The sequence below is a fragment of the Phascolarctos cinereus genome, unplaced genomic scaffold, assembly GCF_003287225.1.
Source record: "Phascolarctos cinereus isolate Bilbo 61053 unplaced genomic scaffold, phaCin_HiC Scaffold_9;HRSCAF=440, whole genome shotgun sequence".
In the NCBI taxonomy this organism is placed as follows: Eukaryota; Metazoa; Chordata; class Mammalia; order Diprotodontia; family Phascolarctidae; genus Phascolarctos; species Phascolarctos cinereus.
Window position 1 is genome coordinate 99051719 of NW_027556402.1, and position 21558 is coordinate 99073276.

Below are 21558 nucleotides of genomic sequence, written 5' to 3' on the forward strand. Positions count from 1 at the left end.
ATCATAAGAGAATAGAAGCCTTCAATTAAAGTGTCTTCAGTTTTAGTCTCTCAGTACATTCTTATAGCTCAGTTGTTGGTACCTAAGCAGTTGGTCTAGCATAGTAATGGTCACGAGAGTTTATAATTTAATTTTTCCACATTTGATAATGAACGATTAATTACCTGTTAGATAGTAAATCCCTCACTGCATGTTTCTCAAGTACCCACAGGCTGTACCAGGCATATATCTGATTTATATATTAATGAACAAGCTCTTTAAAAATAGCATGTAATACAGAATATGACAAAACTGGAAATGAATCATAGAGAAAGGAACCTGTACTGGGGAAACCAGTTGGGAAGCAGTGAATTTGCTGGAGAACAAAACTCACTTCTAATTTTGAGTTAGTTGTTAACTGATGTCATTTTTCTTTCTGTGCAAAGGAGCAAGAAGTCAGAATAAAATTTTATAGATTCAGTTAAGTAACTTCTTTGGCCTAATCGTAGTAGTTGTTGTTAAGTCATGTCCAACTCTTCATGACTCTGTGGACCATATTGCCCATGAGATTTTCTTGGCAAAGATACTGAAGTGGTTTACCATTTCCTTCTCCAATGGATTAAGGAAAACGGAGATTAATTGACCTGCCCAGGGTCACACAGTTCGTAGGTATCTGAGGTCAGATTTGAAGTCAGGTCTTCCTGACTCCAGGCCCAGTACTGTATCCCCTTAGCCACCTAGCTGACTTCAGTCACGATAAATGAAATAATTTTTCTTGTAAGCATTACCAACTTGTTAGAATAAACAAAAGAGAATTAAGCTTAGTATAAGGTTCCAGTATTATTTGATGAAACTTCCTTTAGCTACTTGCTAGTAGAACAAAATCTATTTAGAAAACAGTAAGATAAAATAGGAGTTAAATGTTCTTCTAGTAAATAGTCAACAATTATGGCTTATACACCAACCTCATCCTTCTCCATCTTCTCACTTTGGTGAATTGGGACCTGTTTTTTATATTCTTATTTTTACCCTGTGCTGGGTCACATCTAATTCAGACCAATCTGGTGTTTCAAGTTCAGGATTAAACAGAATGAAATGTTCTTGGGCTTGGAAATATTAAATGAAGAGAAGTGTACTCAACCATCAAGAGGATCAGTAGGATAACACATTGATTCTGTGGATGCGGCTCCCACTCCTCTGCATCTCCAAGGGTGCTACATCTTTTCCAATTAAAGAAGTATGTGGCTGCAAGGAAAAATGGGAACAACTTTGTGAGGCCCAAAGAGCCCCAACTCTTCATAAGATAAGCTTTTTTTAAAAAATTCAGGCTGCCTAGAAGCATCAAGGACAGAGTTGATCTTTCTTTTGCATCCATTAATACATCCATATCTGTTCATTTTATTTGGAGAGTTATACCATCCATGGTCAAAAGTGATAGATGATAGGTAATTTCTTGCCTTTAAAGTGCTAGGAAGGACTGAGTATTTTAGGATATGACTTTGAACAGTAGTTCCTAGTAGACATCTTCATCTTTTTCAGGGTGCCCTCTGTTGCCCTCAACTTGGTTTCCAGATAAGTGAGGGATAAGAAGTAACAGAGGTAGCTGGTATTAGCTCTGCAATGATTTTGGGAAGGGAAATAGTTCAGTAGTTAATAGGCATCATGTATGAGAGGAATTCTGGAAGGTACACCTGGAAATCAGAAAAGCTCATTGTGTTCACCTTGAGTAATAACTTGATCTACTAATATTGCCTTTTGTTTGTATAATGTTTAAAACGTTCATACATTAATTCTTGACTATAAGCCTAAAATCTTTCCACTCCTCTCTTCTCCTTTTTCTCTCTCCTCTCTTCCTCTCCATATCCTGACAAACCAATGGAAGTATATATGTATGAACTTTGGCAACAACTGGCCTGGAGAGTATACCTTGGCTTATTGCTTTGTTGCCTATGTTTAATACATTAATAAAATTCATCAAGACAGTCTTCCTCCGCACACTCCCAGAAGTGTGTATGTGAAACAATAGGATGATCACTGCTGAAAAATTAAGAGCCTAGTAATAGAGAATTTATAATGGAATATTTTCCCTATCTAATTTGAATTAAGATATTTTAGAGTCAGAAGAAGCATCAGTCCCTTCTAAAACATTCTAGATAAATAATTATTAACTTCTCCCTGAACACCTTCAATGGCATTTGATACTTAGTACTATATTGAGTCAAAAGAGTTTGTCTCTAGTCTGACCCCTACCACTTGCTATTTCTGTCACTTTAAAGGTTTAATTTCTGCATCTGTAAAATGGGGATAATACTTTCATTACATATTTCACAAGATTGTTATGACCATTAACTATGATGACGTTGGTTTATGTGCTTTAAAGACTCAAGTGGTGCACAGATATGAAGCATCATCATCATCATCATCATTTAATCTACTCTGTTAAGGTATTATGTACTTACTACATAATAGGATAATTTGTTGTAGCTGGAAGCAGCCTTAGAAATCATTTAGACCAATCCTTATCTTATTGTTGAGGAAATCATAGCATTTGGAGGCTTACTTACAGGTATACAATGTAACATACCAAGCAAATAGAAGGGCCAGAACTAGCTCTCCAGTCTTCACTAAGATCCATTTATGAAAATTTGATGATGCTGATGATGATGAAGAAGAAAATTATAATGCCAATAATGAATATTCACATAGTTCTTTAAGGTTTACAAATCACTTTAAAGCTATCTCACAAAAATCTGTGAAATAAATGCTGTTAGTATAATCACTTTACAAATAAGGAACACTCAGGCCAATTGACCTTGCTTATATATGGCAAAAAACAAAAAATAATAATAATAAGATAGTGCCAGAGCTTTAGACTTTTTACCTCTAATGTAAAAATAGCAGAATAAACAGCTCCTTGTGTAAGCAGGAATTATTTTGGCTGTCTTTCCTATTCAAAAGAGCCATTTTCTCAGCCTCCCAACTACTTCTACTTCACATAAGGGTAGATAACATCATGTTTTCATTGACTTTGGGTCCCTTTAAATAAGTTGAAATGTCCTTTGGTTTTAAAGGACTCATATCTATCTTCATGTCTTTGAAGGACTGTTGTTATATGGAAGAGAGTCTGAATTTGTTCTGCTAGGTTCCAGAGGGCCCAACAAGGAGTTGATATTTGAGAGAAATGGATTACCACTTTATGTAACTTCTGAACAATCAGAGCTGTCCAAAAATAACATTGGCTACTCCTGTACTAAAGGTTACTAGGCAAATTGTCAATGACCACTTCTGGGGGTTTTACATAGAACAGAAATGTCAAAGACACTATGGCCACATAGAGCCCACAACATTCCATGTGAAGCCCGAACCAGATTGAAATGTAATTGTAATTAAGTGTAAATTGTAAATAAAAATAATGTAATATTTAGCAAAATAAATAAAAATAACAGTGAAACATTGATAATGTTAATATGTGATTTCCTAAGTCAATACATACTCGTTACTATTTGAGTTTGATACCACTAACTTCAAGGATTTCTGTATGGCTTTAAGTTAAATTGGTTAGTTATCCCTTCCAACTTTAATACCCTGTGGTTCTGAATTTGGTCAGAGGCAGTTGGCCTTTTTGTAGATAAACACATCTTCCTACTCATACCACTTTTCTCTGGGGCATTGGAAGCTGTCATGGTAAAAAAAAATGTGTGTGTGTGTGTATATAGATAGATAGATAGATAGATAGATAGGTAGATAGATAGATACACATATATATGACAATTTCTGGTGCTGTTTTAGAGAAAAGTAAAATGCATGAATAAACATGACCAAGGATTTGATTCAACAGCAAGCTTTTATTAACATTAAAATCATTTTTAGGGTATCCCACAACATGTGCAATGATTTATTGGCTGTCATTGTCATATTGTTCTCAGATTAAATTGACAAATCTCAGCATGTGGCAACAATTCAGGTTTTGTATGCAAAGATCTGTAACAGCAGTTGGTTCACGTGGAGGCCTGGAGTTCAGCTCTGCTTCAGGGCAGCATGAGCCTGATATCCTGTAGAATAAGAGTCATCTTTATTTCACTACCTTTCACAGAAGTTCAGAATCTAGTAGACTCTCTCCATGCTAGGGCGTCTTAGAAAACCTGTCGGCAGATTTTTCACAGTATTGTCAGCTCAGATAACTTATGGGGATAAAACTAATTGACAGGATTTTAGTGAGACTAGAAATAGCCTATTTTGAGAGATTGGTTTATTTTTATGAGGTAGGCAGGATGCCCGGAGACTCTTGTTTTTATCGGTGGTGAATATATTTTTCTTGAATACTCCTTGTGATTCTACTTAAGACCAAGAAAACTGCCCTCATTGCTTTTAAATTCCCACATGAGAACCAAAATTGTGTCTACAACACCAGACTTGTTTGTTGAACATAAAAGAACATAAATCCTCTATAGGTCCCCAGGGAGATGTTAGAGAAAGGGAGTAATCATTATAAACTCCTTAGTGCTGTATGTACTGTATCATGTTGCCGTGAGAAAGTTATGTTTGATTGGCTCATAAAACAGGTTTAGTAAATCCTTTAAATAGTGATTTGGGCAATTGTGCATACTGGAATATAATACCTGAGAGTGTATTAGAAGGATTACAGAGTCTTCAGAATAGTCACCTGGAGATGTGGAGTTTTCTGGTTTTAAGGGTGATAGTGTTTTCTGTTTTCACATTTGTGTGTCAATTATTGTAGGATTTTATTGCTTTCCTTTTGTGGTGTTGTGGCCTATGTAAATTTCTTTGATAATTGTTTCACTTAGTTTGGGACTTACTTGTTTGTTTCATACCTTTTCACCAGAAACAAGTTTCCAGGATTTGCTACAAATTCTCACCACTGCATCATATTACAGGTTTGCAAGCACTTACTCTAAAAGTGACTGTGAAGAATGTCTAAATCAAATACTGAGAACAAATTTGACTCTTGACTTGTATATAGCTTCCCAGATTATATAAGAATCAAATCTAGACAAGAAATTTCCTTTTCTTGCTTAAGGCTGAAAATCAAAGGTAAGCTATAAGGCAGGCTTTATAGGTAGAAAGGTAACCCTGTAACTTGTTACATACTTATAAACTTAAATTGGCAATTTCTGTCAATAATTAGTTTCCTTTGCCACTCTCCTGAAAAGAAAAGACTTCCTTGCCATGTTGGTTTATGCGAGTGTAAATAAGAGAGGGGAAACCCTTCATATTCTGACCATAAAAGGGAGACAAAGTATAGACTGTTGTATGCAAAATTCTTACATTCCATGTGCATTCTATTGTTTTTACCCTTGACTGCAGAAGAACATTAATGGTATAATAGATGGATGGATTTAGGAATTAGATGGTTATCATAAGACATTTTGATTTGGAATATCACCAAGTTCCTGATGAGGCAATTAGTGGCACCTGTTGAATTCAACTAAAATTTAAAATCAAAGTGCATAGTAGTTCTTTAATGATTATGTTCATATCATTTATATTTAATGAAATACAAATATATACAGATTCTTTAAGCAGAGATAATAAATGCATGGGTCAGACCTGCACAAACATGTAACACAAGAATTTATTGCCAGCTGTCTAGTTAGAGATCTGGGAATCGTTATAAAAATTAAACTTACCGAGGGGGGAAAAGAAAAAAATACCACAACTTTAGTAGAAAATTGGTATAAAGTAATAATTTACACGTTAAACATTGCTTGACTTATTTGGAAGAATGTGTCTTTTATATCTGACTGTTAGTTACATCAAGGGTTAGTACTATTTGTTCCTTGGAAAAGATTTTAATCTCATGTGACATTTACAGTCTCAAGTTTTGCTTATATGGGGAAATACCTTTTAATATTTTCTGAAGAACAATATGCATATTCTCAAGAAGAATTGGTGCTAGGTCAAAATGCTGCAAGGGAGAACAGCACAGAATACAACAGCTTTTGGAGTTTGTATTATAGGTTATGGCTATATTTCTGTCTACAACTCAAGAACTTTTTCCCCCCTGGGGGAAAAAAGTGGTCTTTTTTTTTTTTTGAGGAACTTCATAAAAAAAACTTTACAAGATCATGTGTGGATACAAGTTAGCTAGTCATGTCTGAAATCTGGTTGTCCTTGAACTAATGAGAGCTCAGTCTCAGATTAGCCTAGATTTACCTGCCAACTTCAGAACAAATAGCGGTTTTATGAATAGCAGCCTTGTACTACTTGTAAATAATCTAGATATAAACACCACTCTTAGATAAAGGTTGCAGTTGACAATGCTCATTCAAATCAATTTGAGCTCAAATATTTTTCTAACTACTTCCTCTTATCTCTTTTGTTCCACCTCTCTCCCTGAAGTCTTGAAAAAATTACAGTAGTTGGCTTCAGTATTAGTGACTTTGCTATGTAATTTACTGAGTTCATTTTTCATTTGTTTATACCTTTGGTCTCCTTACCTGTAGGAACCAGGAGTTATTTTACAAATGTGTGATATACTATATTAAATAATTACATGTTTAACCTAGTGGAAATTGGAATTAGCTCAAAGCTATGATAACCAGGATTTAACAGAAAGAAAAAAATTATAACACATTTATGTGTTATATGCTTAGCAGTTACTATAATTTAGGTCAACACAGTTAAACTAGAGAGTCAAAATCCACCAGATAATTACTATGAAGCTGTCTGTGATAACAGCACTTCTTCCCTAGGTCCTTGACATATAGGCTAGGCTAGTTGTTTTTGCTTGATTGTTCCTCTAAAAAGCAAACAAATGGTCCCCAACACTTGTTTGGTCTAAGGGTTAAAGCTTATGCTTCTTGAATTGGATTTTCAGTCACCTAGGGGCATAAAAAAGGCCAGTGGGTAGCGCCTCAGACTTGGAAAATGTCTCACTACCCTGGGAATCCAGACTCATTTTTATATGAAGACAAGGGCAATACCTACCCAAACTCTTGGATTATGCTTAGTGAGTATCTTTTCCATGCTAAAGAACCATCATGGAATGTAATTATCTGGTGAATCGAGCTAATTCCAATTAGCTCCACCTCTCCAAGAGGTGGAATGCTGGCTGACTTGCCGAAGTTCAACTTGTGAACAGTTAGATGGGTACAAGTGTCTCATTTAGTTCCAATCTTAAACCTAAACTACCAGGCACTTCCTTTCCCCCCATTCAATCAACAAGCATTTTATGCAATACTCAGTGATAGAAAAGTACCATGCTAGATTCTGTTATTGTGTTGGGGGTATAGAGAAGTATAAAACTAACCTTGTAGAGATTACAGTGTAAATGGCTTTCATGAATAAGACATGGAATTTAGTATCCAGCATAGCTAGGTTTGAATCATGGCTCTTCTTTCTTTTGATATGATTCCCTATTCTCTATTTTTTTCATCTGTGATGAAGAGTTAACCTTTCCAGTTGACAAAACCCACCCCTACACATACCTTTGTCCCTATCCCCTCTTGTCTCCTGCAGCAAAATGCCTCCATATTCATCCCTCCCTCATCTAATCTCTAGTTTCTTCCTGTTTGATGACTTTTATCCTCCAGTTACTTTAGAAATGACTGGCCTTTCCCCCTAAAATAAAAAAGAAAAACTTAAAACTCTTTCTTGACCCTGTCATCCCCTTAAGCTCTCATCTTACATTTGCTCTGTCACATTTAAACTCCTAGAAAAATGATTCTACTCTCATTTCTATCACTTACCCCCCTCTTCTTGCTTATTCTCTATGCATTCCCTTTTATTTTGTGCATATTTTTGTACATACTTATTTATATAGATGCAAGTTATTCCCCCTGAAGGAAACATACACACACACATACACACACACACACACACACACACACACACAATTAAGCTTCTTGAGGGAAGAGATGTATTTTTATCTCTGTATCGCCAGGACCTAGAACAGTGCCTGGTACTTAACAAAAGGCTTTCTGATTAATTTATTTTACTCACTCCTTTTCAAAAAAAAAATCACCTTAGGCAAGTCACTCAAACCATTCAGTGCTTATGTCTGGTACATAGTAGGTGCTTAAAAATTTTTATTTATTTATTGATTGTTTCTCAGCTTTATCATCTGTAAAATGAGTGGTTGAACTATATGATGTTTAATGTCTATTCTAGTGCTTTTCTATACTAATATTCTATTCTAGTACTCTTCTGATCATATATATGTATGTGTGTATATATACTTGTGTGTATATGCATATGTGTATCTATGTGCATGTATATGTATATATGTACATATATACATATATACATGTATTTACATACACACACACATATGCATACACATACCCCCACAAACAACCCTAGTAGTGAACATTGGGTAGCATATAATTATCAAATGGGCAAGCACAAGTGGTAAGTACAGGTAGATTTCAAGCAAGGGAAAGATCACCACAGGTTACAGAGTCTAATCTGGGCCTTGAAGGATGTGTGGGTAGGATTTTGAATAGACAATGACGAGGTTCATGGTTCAGATCAGAGTAATGGTCTTTTCACTGATAGACATTAGAGGATGGTATAATGTCATTTGGGGAAACATTGTATAGGCTAGCCTGATTGCAACAAAACATGTATTTATAGGTATAATGAAGAAATATGATTACAAAGGTATAGTGAGGTCAGATTATCAGCATCAGATGGTCACATAAAAAATAAGGTAAATACTCAAGAATTAAGGATGAGCTGAGTTCTTATAGCTTTCCTGTAAGAGTAGAGTAGACAGTTGGCAAACATCTGCTAAATTTGGTCTTTGTAAGAAGCCAAGTTTGAAAAGTCAAGAGCAAAGACTCATATTCACCTCTCCTCACCCCCCCACCCCTTGCCAATGTAAACTCATCTTAATGTTTCCTTTTTTGGAATATGTAAGTTTGTGTTTAACCTAGTAGAAGTTAGGATTAGATCATAGTTTTGGTAACTGGATTTTTAGCATCCAAAGATGTGAATTAATATTGCCCAAGTCATGTAACACACATCTGTGTCAATTTTCTTTTTTTCTCTTTACAGGTATGACTTTGTAGAAATTGAGGAGCCCAGTGATGGGACTATTTTAGGGCGTTGGTGTGGCTCCAGTGCTGTGCCAGGGAAACAGATCTCCAAAGGAAATCAAATCAGGATAAGATTTGTCTCTGATGAATACTTTCCTTCTGAACCTGGGTTCTGCATCCATTATACCCTTCTTGTACCAGTAAGTAACATAATTTCAGGGCCTGTTTATTGTGGGGAAGGGCAGAGGGTAAGGTTGGCTTTGAGAAAGCTTTTAATCAATTAAGATCAATTACTTGCTTATTTCTAATGTTATCTTTTGAAAAAAAATTCTCATTTGGAATTTAGTTCCTGTTCTCTGCACTTCATAATTGCTATTGTGATTTTTGTGGATAACTTGGAATGGAATAGCATGGATAGACTATGAAATGTTGGAACATCAATAAATTATTATTGTAGAAAAAATATTTTTACTGCCATTTGAAAAGAATGTAGGTGGAGGTGGGAGGAAGAGAATTCCGACCCCAAAATGAAACAAAATTGAATTATAGAAAGAATATTCAAAGACAAGGAATTCTACTGTGTATCTGATAAAACCATGACATTTCAGAGTTGGTAAGAAACAACACAGGAAAGAAAGCATTTCCCCAGGGGAAGAAGAGAATAATTGTACATTTACTTTGTAAATTTACTAACAACAACGCACATTTCTGCAGTAGTTTGCAGTTTGTGAACCATTTTCTTCACTCTGATCTATGGGATGGGTTAGTAGTGCAAGTATTATTATCTGACTCTCCAAGAGGTGGAATGATGGCTGACTTGCCAAAGTTCAGGCAGCAGCTAAGGGCTGGAGCCAAGACTGTAGGCCAGGTCTTCTGACTTCAAATTCACTGCTGCTTGTCCATTACACCACAGCTGCCTCATAATCCTTGTGTACTGCTTTACAGTTTACTTTACAATTTCTTTGCTCACAGAAGCACCGTAAGTTAGGCAATGGAAGCAGGGTTATTATCATTTTAAAAGAGAAAATAATACTCTGAGAAGTCAATTGATTTGGTATCATTTACAAAGCTGGTAATTGTCCTAACTCAGACTTAAATCCAAGTACAACATCAATGTCTATAATCTCTAAACAAGTGATTTGAATTAATTAATTTCAGGCTTGAGTCCATTTTAGGGATATGTATATGTGTGTGTGTGTGTGTGTGTGTGTGAGAGAGAGAGAGAGAGAGAGAGAGAGAGAGAGAGAGAGAGAGAGAGAGTGAGTTTTGGCAGTTTCTCTCCATTGCTTCCAATGGCTCCTTGGTTTTCTGGTACATTATTCAAAATTTACTTTGCCTAAAAATATTGAAGATAATCAATATCTCTCAACTCTGTTATAAAATGTTAACTCTGATTTATGTTAAAAATACCATACTAGAACAAAGCCTGCAAGGAATATCTGTCTGTCTGTCTCTGTACACATATATACATATGTGTTATTATTCAATGAAAGGAAAGGAAAAATGACTGTGTGTGTAAAACCTACAGTGCAGAGTACTTACTTAGTATAGAAATAGCAAAGCAAATCAACTAATTAGTAGACTAGCAGGTTAGAACACACTTGTAGTAACATGTCTTCCAGTGTGGTTTTATACACATACACACACACAACAATTGGAGGATATATTGTTATACTTGTAATGACATATACATGTGTATATGTATGTGTGTATACCATTCCTTTTTATTTATCTCCTCTGTTCTCATTGTCAGCCATATAAACCTATCCTCTATTCTACTTCACTCAGCATTTAAAAAAAATAAATTCTACCAAATTCTTATTTTCTTGATTTCTGTTAACTTAGATAAAAGAGGGTATGGAGTAGTGGTTAGAGTGTAGAACTGGGACATGCTACTTCATCTTCACTTTCATTCTCACAGTGTAGTGTAGACATTGGCAATCTCTTCAAAGTGTTTTTGTTTTTCTTTTTTATTGTCTAAAGGGCGGTAGTGGATTGTGAGCTGGATTCAGAAACAGTAAGACTGGGTATCTGTGTGACCCTGAGCAAGTCACTTAACTTCTGTATGCTGTAGCCCAACCAGAATAAAAAAGTAATTGGTAAATATTTAACATACATACATAATTACATAATTACGCAAATAAATAAAAACCTAGATTACATTACATTTTAAAACTAAGTCAATATGCAGCCTGCAGGGATCCTTCAATATGGATTAGTGGACCCTGTTTTTTTTTTTTTAATTTAACACCACTCCCTGCTCTAAGGAGTACTCTAGTATTATATATTGTAGAGGGAGGTACAAACTTGCATTAGTAGAGAGTGTTTCCACACTTAAGAATTTGCTATGCCAGCTTAATCATTTATCCAGTCACCATCCCTTTCTCTATTTTCTGAAGTCTTTGGAATTGTTTTAGACAATACAATCTAATGAAAAGTAGCATTCATAATAAATGAACATTTCTGAACTGGAATTCTTAATCTGTCCTACTTACTGTCATCATGTTTGAACCTTTTGTAAACTCATGCATTGATCATGGAATACTTGTTCTATGATGAGTTTTAGACAATAGGTAAGTGGATGAATTTTAGCTATTGGCTAGGAATTCAGCAACAACACAGAAATGACGAGGTACTTAATAGGATGAACTGAATGATTTTTTTTTTAAGGCGGGTGGTGGAGGTAGAGGAGTTTTGATTTTTGATTTCATTACTGTAGGAAACTTCTGGTGCAGGAATTCCCTCCACCAAAGTAGAAATTCATCTACAAAAAATTGCCCGAGGCACTGGAAGTGCCCAAGGCACAGTCCTGTGACTTTAGTAACATATGTCAAGGGCAGAACTGAAGTAGAGGGCTTCCTGGTTCTGATGCCTGGTCCTCTATCCACTATGTGTCATGGTCCCTCTCTGATTTAATGACAATATATTTTCTTATGTGAGCAGAGAAAAACTTCTAACAGGTTCTAGGTAGTGAGAAAAGCGTGAATATAGAGCCAGTATTGCCTGACATCTAAAGACTAATTTAACTACATTCTGAGAAGCTCTCACTAGGTTCGCTGCAGGGAATGAAATTTTTCAGCCCCAGCGATTCTAAAAGTCTACCTATTCAGTAATAGAGGAGTTAGGTTCTGAATTGGTGGTACCCACATGGATCAAGTAATAGATCATCAAAGTATCAAAGTTGTCCATTTTTCTTTCAAGGATCAGTGACTTCATCAGTGGGTGTACTCTATCCACCACATCAGATTTCATCCACTAATACACCTTAATAGATTATTTCATGTCTGCTATTTCATGGTAATGGGGAAAAAATGAGCAACCCCTCTGACCTTATTGTTTGATAGTTCTTTGAGGGCAGACGTTTAGTCTTTTGATAGTTCTGAATTTTTGACATTTTTGTCTTATAGGACCCTCCAGAGTTTACCTTCTCCTTGTACAGACTTAGAATGGAGCATCAGAATAAGGCTTTCACGGATGCCTCAGATTCATACTTTATTTTGACATTGTAAAAGCTAATAGATGTACTTGTGTGTGTTATTCAGGGTGTTTGTGGCATAGTTTTAGAAAAAAAAACTTTAACATCTATGGATAAATTTTAATGTATTAGTATACACTGTCACCATCATCAACCTGAATTTCATAACTAAAATTTGCCTACTTCTATGTATGTAATAATCTTAAATAAAAGTGGAATATAATTGAGGCAAGGAACAGAATTTTGGAGAAAGCATGTTAGTAATTCTTTGATTATCTATAGATACATAATGCCAAGTTGACGTTAAAGACAAAGTTAAGGTAGTAAGGTAAAGTGGAAATATTCTTGGGTTTGGAATGAAATGATCTGGATTCAAATCTAAATCTGCAGTTTGCTACCTCTGTGAACTTTGGATGGTTAATTAACCACTCTAAATCTCAGTTCATCTATACAATGAAGAGATTGGATCTGAGATCTCCAAGATTCTTTCCATCACTAAATCTAGGAGCCACATGTGATTTTCTGATTCCTAGAAGTGATGAGATTGTCTAACGCTGGTCAAAGTTAAACACAAGATCAACAACATCATTTCTTTTTTTCAGTGGTAGCTCACTCAGATGGCAAAGTGTTCTCTCTTGTTATAAAACAAATGAGATTTAATTATAGATTTTAACCATGGTATGACATTGCAGACACCCAAGTGGCCAGTCATTCACAAGTGACTTTTCTAGTTACTGTCATGAATAAATTTTGGTTCTTAGGAAATTTAATTTTCAAAATTTGAAGCAGGTTGTCCACAGTGTACTTAAATAGTACATTCAGCTTAATCCTTATCACATAATAAATTCTTAAAATGTATGAGGTTTATCTGATGGAAGAGTGATTGGGCCTTAATTATTCTTGGCTAGGTTTTTTTTTTGCCACTGAGTTGACATTTTATTAAGAAAAGTAATCTGATATATGAAAGCAAAAGTTATAACCATTGTTTTCATTATAGCCCTAAGACCCATTTTTTTCTGTCTGAAATGATTTAGTGAAAAATAGCTGCCCTATCGCCCTAATCCACAGTAAAGTTGTGGCAATATAATAAAAGTGATGATAATACTAACAAAGTTAATTTATAGTTTTAATGTTTTCCCAGTGAAATTATTAAAGGGATATTTATAGAACTTAATGACAAATTTTCATTTGAAAGATAAAAGATCTGTAATATAAAGGGATATAATGAAAATAGTCAGGGTGAAAGGGTAATAGTACTTTCATATTTCTATTTATTTGATAAAGCAGCAATCTTCAAAATCATTTGGTATTGGTCAAAAATAGAGAGGTAGATCAATGGAATAGAAGAGGTAAAGGAGAATCAGCAACAATGGCACTGAGTTACCTAGTGTAAACCGGAAAACAAAAATTAATTAGGAAACAACTCTCTGTTTGTTAAAAGTATTGGGGAAAACTGGAAAGCAGAAATTAGGCTTACACCAGCACCTTATGCCGTATTTCATAATACATTCTGCATGGACACATGACCTTAACATTTAAGTTTATAATATTAAAAATGTTTAACATACCTCTCACTGCTAGGGAATACAATATGTATTCTTAACTGAACAAGGGGTTTCAACAACTGCAAAAGATAATATAGATATCTTTGGTTAAATGGAATTGTTACGTTTCTGTAGAAATCAAATTAATACAACTAGGATAAAAAGGGAAGTGGTTAAATGGGGGAAAGATCTTTGCATCAAAATGATATAAACAATGCTCAAAAGAATTTCAGACTATTTATAATATGAAAAAATTCTCCAAATCATTAATAAGAGAAATGTAAATAAAAACAACCCTGAAATTTTACCAACAAAGAAGATATTATTAGAATAGTCAGTATCAGAGTGGGTTGTGGGAAGATAAATACATCATTGAATTGTGGCTGGAGCTGTGAATCAGTATGGCCATTTTGGAAAGCAATTTGGAATTATTTAAATAAAGTCACTAAAATATCCATAACCTTTGACCTATAGATTCCATTACAAGGCTTATATTCAAAGAAGACATTGATGAAAAGAAAGTCCCCAAATATACCAACATGTTTATATCAGCAGTGTGTGTGTGTGTGTGTGAGTGTGATAACAAGGAATTAGAAACAAAATAAATGTATAGTGATTGGGGAATGTCTAAATTAATTGTGGTTTATAAATATAATAGGGAGGCAGCTAGGTGGTGCAGTGGATAGAGCGCCAGCCCTGGAGTCAGGAGAACTTGAGTTCAAATCCGGCCTCAAACACATGATATTACTAGCTGTACTTTGCTTTACTAAGCTAATCACTTAATCCCAACTGCCTCAGAAATAAATAAATGAATTAATGAACAAATAAATAAATAAATAAATAAAGTAAAAATAAATAAATGTAATGGAACATTACTATGCTATAAGAAATAAAGAATATGATAAATATAGAGAAGCATTAAAAGCTCTCTACGAACTGATGTAGATTAAAGTAGATAATAGAACAATATACTTAATGACTACAACAATGTAAATACAAAGAACCACAAAAAATTCAAAACTGAATTTTGTGAAATGGTAAAGAATAAATACAGCTCAAAAGAAGATATGAAAAGATACCCACATCCCACCCTGCCCCTTTGCATACGTAGGATGTCCACAAGTGTTATACACGTTTATCCTTTTGGGAGCATATTGATCAGTTATTCTGATTTCTTTCCTTTTCTTTTCCTTTTGTCTTTAAAAGTACTATTTGTTCTACAGGATGGCTCTCTGGGAGAGAAATATTGACAGAATTGTAGTTATGTAGAAAAGACAAATAGAAACTTATGAAAATATGTTTTATTAATGCCTTTTGTCTTCATGTCATTACCATTCCACACTCATTCCAGATTGAATGTACCCCTCTGTTAAGTTTTTTGTGAGTTTGAAAAAATATACATGTAAAAATTCTTGGAAAGATATAAGGAACTAGACATGTAAGATGTTACTGATGTATACACACAGTAGCTACATATGGTCTGAATGAAATTAAATTGAATTGGAGAAATAAAGGAATCAAAGGTGGTCAAGATTATTCCCTTGGCATTACTGTCAGAGTTATTTTTTGATTTTCATTCCTTAGAACATACATATCTTTTTGTTTATATATTACTTCTCTTTTGAATCTATAACTATGTAGTGGTGATTTCCACATAGACAGCCTTTGATGACTCCCTATGATATGGCAAGAAATTCCATGTGTCAAATGTGTTATATGCAATATAATTATTTGTAAATGTATGTATGAGGAGGTAAAGAGAATCTAGAACTACAGTACCAGGGGATACTTGGAAGAGTGGTTTAGTGAATAAGATTCTAGACTTGGAGTCAGGAAGAACTGAATTTAAATTCTGCTTCAGATACTTACTGGCTTTATGACCCTTAGCAAGTTAATTAACTTCTGTGTGTTTCTTTTCCATAACTGTAAAAGGGGAATAGTACTAGAGTCTACCTCCCAAGTTGTTGTGAGAGTCAAATGATATAATATTTATAAAAGTACTTAAGACAACACCTGGGTCAAAGTAAATGTTTAATAAATGCTTATCTTTCCCTTTCCCTATATAGAGAGACATACCAGTGCCAGTTTAAAATACAAATTTATTTTCAAATGGTATGAAAGAGGAGAAAGAAAATTATGTACAATATGTCCTTATAAACCAAAGGAAAGCAGTGGAAAGATAAACAAGTCTAAAGAAAATTTGTCGTGTGACATAAAGCAACCACATTGTCCCAAGAGCATTCTTAGATGAAACTGGCATGAAAACAACAAATAGATTTTAAAATGGAACAAATTTGTCATTGTTTCTATAAATACTCTCCTTTTATCATCAAGGACAGTGGAATCACCACGTTTGGACCCTAAAATGCCTTTTCCTCATGTGCTGTGATAGGACAAAGATGAAAAGAGATTTGAGACAAAGTCAACAAGAAGGGCTAGATTCTATGAAAACTGAGCACAGCTGTGTCTGTGGTACAATCTTGAAAACATTGAGAGATTGATTTGTAGGCTATTTCTGGAAAGGGAAGATATCCAACGAATGGGAAAAATATGAAACAATAGTATTAGCCCCAAAAAGTGATGGAAGGGATATAACTACTGATGCTGTGCCTATTCTTTCATATTGAAAAATCATTATGAAAATTATCTATAAATGCGTTATGTATATTTTTGATACAAATATTAAAAAGGAAAAGGCAAGGTTTTGCAAATAATTGCTTACAGCAGACTACCATTCATTATCATATAATATTATGGTAGTATTATATCACAATATAATGACTGGTACAGAAAATAGATTCTACTGTGATTCTTGTTGTTGTTTACAAAAATACTCATTACAGCAAAAACAACAACAATCTTACTACCTTCCCCACCACCCCCCAAAAAAAGTTCTCCCTTAATTCATTAAGATATTACAAGTTTCATCACAGAGGTAAATTTGTTCCACAGTATTTACAGCACTGATTCTGGAATCAGTGGAGCAAGATAAAAAACCTACCTTTGACAGTTATTATATGTGTGGCCTCTGGAAAGTGTTTTAACCCCTGTGGATCTCAGTTTCCTTATCTGTAAAATGAGGAGGTTGCACTAGGTAGCCTCAGGGCCTTTCCTTTTTGTTTCTTCTGTCTCTAGATAGATTGATTATGATTGTCAAGTTGATTATGATTTGATTATGAATGTCAAGTGTGGTGTAAAACGGGAGGATGAGTGTTCTCCTCTGTCATGGAGGATGGCCTACATGGATTCAAGTACAAGAAAGGTATATGGCTGTCCAGATGCTCTTCTTTGTGAATGGAATCATGGCATTTGCATCAAACCACAGAATGCTCTACAGTCTTTTCATGGGAATCCAAAATTACTCAAAAGAGATCAGCTTAACAATTACAGAGAGAAAAGTTAAATGGATAAAAAGCATGTATTATCTAGACTAAGACACTCAGTTGGAAGGCCAGTGCATTGATTTATTTTGCTATATTAATACGTATATCTGCGGCATGCACTGCAAAAGGACAGGCTGTTGGGCCAGAGTTGAATGGGAGGAAGAGAGGAGACTAGATCAGACCTGCAGAATTTTGTAATTTTATCCTTTAAAGGTGAGCCATTCCCTAATCTGTGTGGCAGAAGGTGAAGAAGCACTGGCTCTGGAATCAGAACTTCTTGTTATGGTTGTTGTTGTTCAGTCATGTCCAACTCTTCATGACCCCATTTGGGGTTTTCTTGGCAAAAGTACTGGAGAGCTTTGCCATTCTCCAACTCATTTCACAGATGAAGAAATGAAGGCAAGCAGGGTTAAGTGACTGGCCCAGAGTCACACAGCCAATAAGTGTCTGAGGCCAGATTTGAATGCAGAAAGATGAGTCTTCAAGACCCTTGGCCCAGCACTCTGTCCACTCAACTACTGGAATAAGAAAACCTGGCTTCACATCCCATTTCTGATACCTGCTTCTTGTGTGGCCATGGACAAGTCATTCAACCTCCGTGGGATTCAGTTTTTTTCATTTGTAAAATGAAGTGGTTAGACATGATGACCTCAGAGGTCTCTTCTAGTTTTAAATCTATGATTCCTCTTAATACAGATGTTGTCTTAGTAATTGTTTATGGCTAAAAATCTTGGAATTCTATAGTGTCTTAAGAATCAGAGATACATGGGGCAGCTAGGTGATGCAGTGGATAGAGCACCAGTCCTGGAGTCAGGAGGACCTGAGTTCAAATTCTGTCTCAGACATTTGACACTTACTAGCTGTGTGACCCTGGGTAAGTCATTTAACCCTGATTGCCTCACCAAAAAATAAATAAATAAACAAATAAGTAAATAAATAAAAATAAACAAAATAAGAATTAGAGTTACATGTAGGAGATGCATGCATGTGATAGAATATAAATTCCTTGGGGAAAATGGCCTTTTCTATTTTTTTCTTTGCCTGGTACCTTGTAACTAATATATTATTATTGAATTTAATTCTATGCTAGGTACAAATAGTCTGTAACATATTTCCAATGATGAATTTAAGGATATCACTGATGATACATATAATTTCAAGAGAAAGTTGATTGTTTTTGTAGCTAAAATGAGGGATTACAGATATATAGCCCAAGTGTTATACCATTATACCCAAAATAAAAAGATCTAAAGGAAGGAAGATAAGGTGTGAATGTTACTATATACATGAATAGATGTGTCTATAGACATAGCTCATAATATATACATATGTACACATATACAGTAGGAATGTCCTCATTGATAAGATCGCAGATTGATTGAAGTAAGAGGAGAGAAATAGGACACACCCTTGGAAAATTTGAGTTCTTGGTGGTTCTTTGACCAAAATGGTAAGAGCCTGGGTTGATCCTCCGATGTAGCCTTTTATGTCTTTAAGGTAGCACTGAAAACTTGACCTTCTCGGTGACAAGAAGGGAAATTAAACTGCTGAGGAAAGGGTCTTCCTCAAACCAAGGATGTATTTAAATTTGTAGTAAACTTGAGGAACTCCTAAATAGCCTGATCAAAAGGTGATTTTCATTTTAATAAGAACATCTCTTCAAAAAATGAATTCAGCTCATATTTAAACCTGTTTTAAAAGGATTTCTTATATGGCTGGTCACTGGCTGATATTTTGGCTTGTTTCTGTAACCAGTTCTTTTTCTCAATGCCTTTATCACCTCAATATCTTCACATTTATTCTAAAAGTGGTCCACATTCTTATTACTTGTAATTAGTGGTCCAAACCTTTACATATCCTTGAGTTTTTTAATATTAAAGCTAAAAAGTACCTCAAAGATTGTCTAGTCCAAGACTTTTATTTTGTGGGAAGATACTCAGTTTACCTGAATTATTCAGCTAACTTAGTGATGCAGCCACAGTTAGAACCCCAGTAACTTGAACTGCAAGGCTGGAGGGGTTTTGTTTATTTGTTTTGCGATGCTGCATTTTCACAGAAGTACATAATATGTTCCTTAGTCCTTCAAAAACGACAGATTTTGAGGAGTGAGCATAAATCACAAAAGACTATACTCCTATGTCATCAGTAACCTTTAAAAAATTGGCACGTTTCGTTTTGCCCCTTTTTACCCCCCCCATAAGTTTTTGCAGTTCACTAATCTGTAGGTTAAGTTTACATAGGACAGCACACAGTTGCCTAAGGTAGAACGTTTATCCATTTTAAGCCTTCTCTGAGCTTTAAATTAATGAATCTTCTCCTTTTCATGAAAGAAATGGGCTCATAAGTTTTTCAGTGTGGAGATGTTAGGGGTATGATCTTTGGATGGGCTCATGCCTGAATTTATTTTTTGTCGTGTATCTCTTTTTAGTTCAAGCTCTGTATATTTATTTGTGCCCTCTGTGGGGAATTGACATGACAGATATGTTGGCTTGGAAGTAGTGGTTTCATCCATTTAAATCCATCAGAGTTAAACAAGCTCTTAGTGTGCCCTAGCCACAAATGCTAAGTTCATTTTATAATAATAATAACATAATAATAAAAGAAGATGCCTTTAGTTTGTATTGTTGTTTTGTTGTAGTTTGATTGGACTTTAATGCTATTTGTTATTGTTATTGTTATTGTTAAAAATATTCCCATAGAGTTGACTGTATATGGCTTTAAATGCGATTCATGTTCAAAGCACTTCCCTTGTAAAATGGATTAATGCAAAGATGAAATTATCTTGAGTAAATTTGTAGCAATTAGTTACCAAAATGCTTTCCTTAAAGCTTAGTTCTCTCTATGAGAAAGAATGTACATAAATGTCCTGTGTTGCCTTGCACTACCTTAGTGTGGTTTCACAAATAAGAGAATAGTAGGACTTTATTTCTGCATCTTTAAACGCACTGTGCAGTTTGTCCTTCGTTCTTGAGAAGACCATGACATCAGGGAGATGATGACATGACTCTCAATTTACTTTGATTTGAGTGAAGGAGGGCTGGGCAAAGTCACCAGCCTCACTTTCTCCTCCAGAGCCATCTGGTTCCAGTGGCTAGATATGGTACCGGGACAACTGGAGATGGCCCAGGATGCAGTGGGAGAATGTGGCTCTTTTAAGCTATGGTCTTTTCAGGTTCTCATTTGGAGTGAGACCATACCCATTCAGTGAACAGTCCTCTTTAAGAAGTGAGTCAAGGGATGGCCCCTTTAAAAAAATCAAACTGGAAGGGGAAGACCCTCAAGGTTGCTAGCCAAAAGAGGAACAGTTACTATTTACATTCATTCTGAGCCAGGAGGGCCTAAAAAATATGAGCTCTAGGCCACATATACAAAGGAGTATAACAGGTCCATCAGTGTAATTAGACTTCTAATTCTGTTTCTTATGGAATCCTACTAGTCAATGTAGGATGGAAAGGTGAATATATCTTGTCGGCCCTGTGCCCACTCTTCTATGTACATTTTCTCACTTATCAGCTCCTATTGATTTAATTATTAGCTCTATGTAGATACCCTTCCTAATCATTCATCTTAGCTGCATTGTCACATTTCAAACTGGATGTTATATCAACGTATACAAAATAGGAGGCATAATCATCCCTTCAAAGCCCAACCTAGTTTGAACTTCCTTATTTTTGTCAAGGCCATAGCCATCCTCCTACTCAACCTACATGGGTCATCAACTGCTGGCATGGACCATCCCACTACAGCTGTCACTCTGTTCTTAACTCTTGTTTGGGTGCTGGGAAAGGGAAAGATGATAACTTTCACAAAGCTGTTGAGTGGACTCCTTGTCTTAGCAACTGGAGATTTAGCACAAGTCATTGGAAGGGTAGTGGCCAATTTTAAAGGATATGGCAAGACAGTCAATTTAGGATGACAGCAACTTCTAAAATCATAATCCTGGAAGAAAAAGGAAGTACCAGCTATGGAATCTATAAGAGTACCAATCTGTGGAACCCATTAAGGAATTAGATAAAAGGAAATTCATAAGGACTTTACTAAGAGATAAAAGTACTTCAAATAACCAGAAGCTGTTATTTCTTTCCTATTTGCCTTTTACTTTTCTACGTGTTTAAGTACAAATATCCCTTTTAATACTATAATCTTTAAAGTATGGAAGCTATGATGAGTATGAATTT

At 35.1% G+C, this 21558-nt stretch overlaps 1 protein-coding gene across 1 annotated transcript in view; it reads left to right on the plus strand.

Moving 5' to 3' along the window:
* PDGFC (platelet derived growth factor C) overlaps window positions 1-21558 on the plus strand; it is a 236160-nt gene that overhangs the window by 156864 nt on the left and 57738 nt on the right. The window contains exon 3 of the mRNA XM_020994096.2: window positions 8998-9178. Coding sequence (XP_020849755.1) covers window positions 8998-9178 — 181 coding nt within the window. The remainder of the gene's footprint in view (window positions 1-8997; window positions 9179-21558) is intronic.